Below are 2,412 nucleotides of genomic sequence, written 5' to 3'. Positions count from 1 at the left end.
GCCCTGTACAGCTAATATTACTGCAGTTTCCACGTAGGACCGCAACAATATCATTAAAAAAATATTTTTAAAAAAATATATAAACTATGCGTGTATCAGGTAGGGTTTTTTCAATCTCATTCTTTCATCCTCTCAACTTCTCACACGCCGTTTTCTCCCTCTCAACCTCACACTACTCTCAACCTCTCATCTCACCGGTCCTTCGTCGGCCGTTCTCAACGACTAATACCAGAGCTTCCTTCTCTATCTCTTCCGGTTGTTAGTTCGTCCTTCGTCGACCCTTCTTTCGCTCCACTGAAACTCAAAAAGCGCTGCCCAAAATATTTAGGGTTTTCTTTTCTCACGCCCTCCGTTCGTTCGTTCTTTCGTCGGCCGTTCATCGTTCATTCCTTCTTTCGTCGGCTGTTCATCCTTCGTTCGTTCTTTAGTCGGTCGTTAATCCTTCGTTCGTCGGAATTTGGTTCGTTCTTCGTCGAAACGTGGTTCGTTCTTCGTCGATCTCCTGTTCGTCCTCGCAACACTCGTGGCTCGTGGCTCTTCGTCAACACTCGTGGCTCATGGCTCTTCGTCAACACTCGCTGGTGTTCTTGGCGCCGGTCATCGCAAGTAGGTCGCGAGTTTCTTCGAGGGTGATCTTTCAGTTTCTTAATTTCAGTTTTATTTTAGGATTTTTTTTTTAGTTTCTTGTTTTTTCATATATTTTTTCTGTAATTAGTTATTTAGTTGTAATTCTTGTTTTTTTATTTTACTTTCTAATTTTTTTGCATTATTGATGTAACTAGCTTTTTTATTTTTATATATTAGAGATTCATGTCATTTTATTTTAAGTTCATTTGCGAATTGGTGGATAGTGAATGCGTTTGTTGCCTGATTCTAATCTTTCAAATGTGACTGTAAAATGCAAAAAAAGAAATTTTTTTTTTTGGTTACCAGGACCTATTGCTGCGGTTTTGGGCCAAAAACGCAGCAATAGTTCGACATATTGCTGTGGTTTTGGCCCAAAACCGCAGCAATACTATCTGTTAGATAAATAATACATAATAATATTGCTGCGGTTTGGCCTAAAAACCGCAGCAATATTTTTATTACCTATTGATGCCCCTTAATTGCTGCGCGCCCAAAACCGCAACAATATGTCACTTTTTAACCGCAACAAATAGCATTTATTCTACTAGTGCAAGTATCTCCTTCCCTCCTTACACACCCAAGGATCTTCCCACACCTAGATGTTCTTCCCGTCTCCCACCCTCCACAGTAAATCGTCCTTCGCAAATGATTTAGACTCCCTATATACTCCTCCATGAATAATTACTCAAAGGCCCCAATGCGGACTCAAGAAACGACGAGTGAGGATAATACTTGGGTTTAAATACCCTCTCAAGCAATGAGTTCGGCACTTTTGTCAATCTCCAAGCCTGACGCGCCAGAAGGGCTTTGTTAAAAACACCTAAATCCCTAAACCCCATGCCACCCTAACATTTAGGCTTACAGAGATATTCCTAACTTTTCCAATGCATTTTCCGTTCCGCCCCTTTTTGACCCCACCAAAAGTCAGCCATTGGCGATTAAATTTATTTCACAATAGTAAGTAGCACATTGTAGGAACTCATCAGATAGGTAGGGATAGCTTGCACAGCTGACTTCAGCAACACTTCCTTGCCAGCACGAGATAATTGTTTCTCCTTCCACCCTTGCAGTTTTTTCCAAATTCGATCTTTCATCTCAGAGAAGATAATCTTCTTAGAACGCCTCATGGGAGTGGGAACACCCAAGTATTTTGGATGTATGTCAACAAGTTTCATAGCCAAAAAATCCGTCAACTCCTGTCTCTGAACAACACTCAGTCCTTTGCCAAAAAATATCTCTGACTTCTGAATATTAATTTTTTTGACCAGATGCAACTTCATATTTGTTGAGAATATCAACTATAGCCTTGCATTCTTGTCAGGTAGCTCTGGGAAACAACAAACTATCATTCGCAAACAAAAGGTGAGAAATCTCTGAGCCCCTACGACTTGCTCTCACTCCATGTACCTGTTTATCAGCAGTAGCTTTTGACAACAAAAAAGATAGAGCATAAACCACTAAAATAAAAAGATAGCGAGAAATGGGATCCCTCTGTTTGAGCCCCCCTTGAAGGGGTGACATACCCACACATGGTACCATTCACCACAAAAGAATATTAGACTGGGGAAACACAGTCTAACACCAAATGCACCCATGTCTGAGACAACCCCAACTTTAGTAATAGACATCTAAGGAAACCCAATTCCACCCTTCATAAGCTTTACTCATGTCTAACATTGTAGAAATAGAGCCTCTCCGACCACGAAACATGTTCTTCATCGAATGAAAGATCTCAAGAGCTATGAGTGAATTATCAATAATCAAACACCCAAGGACAAAAGCACT

At 40.6% G+C, this 2,412-nt stretch overlaps 1 protein-coding gene across 1 annotated transcript; it reads right to left on the bottom strand.

Annotated features, from left to right (window-relative positions):
- Positions 1 to 1,571: 1,571 nt before the first annotated feature.
- On the bottom strand, positions 1,572 to 1,907 carry LOC125498812 (uncharacterized). Its single transcript, XM_048647100.1, has one exon. The coding sequence runs from the start codon at positions 1,905 to 1,907 to the stop codon at positions 1,572 to 1,574; it is 336 nt and encodes a 111-aa protein (XP_048503057.1).
- Positions 1,908 to 2,412: the final 505 nt, after the last annotated feature.

Source organism: Beta vulgaris, chromosome 6 (genome assembly GCF_026745355.1).
Source record: "Beta vulgaris subsp. vulgaris cultivar EL10 chromosome 6, EL10.2, whole genome shotgun sequence".
NCBI classification, from domain to species: domain Eukaryota; kingdom Viridiplantae; phylum Streptophyta; class Magnoliopsida; order Caryophyllales; family Amaranthaceae; genus Beta; species Beta vulgaris.
This window is presented reverse-complemented; position numbering and strand designations above follow the sequence as displayed.

What these genes read in the sequence shown, in the direction of transcription:
- LOC125498812 (XM_048647100.1), bottom strand. Translation starts at nt 1,907, where the DNA reads ATGAAGTTGCATCTGGTCAAAAAAATTAATATTCAGAAGTCAGAGATA.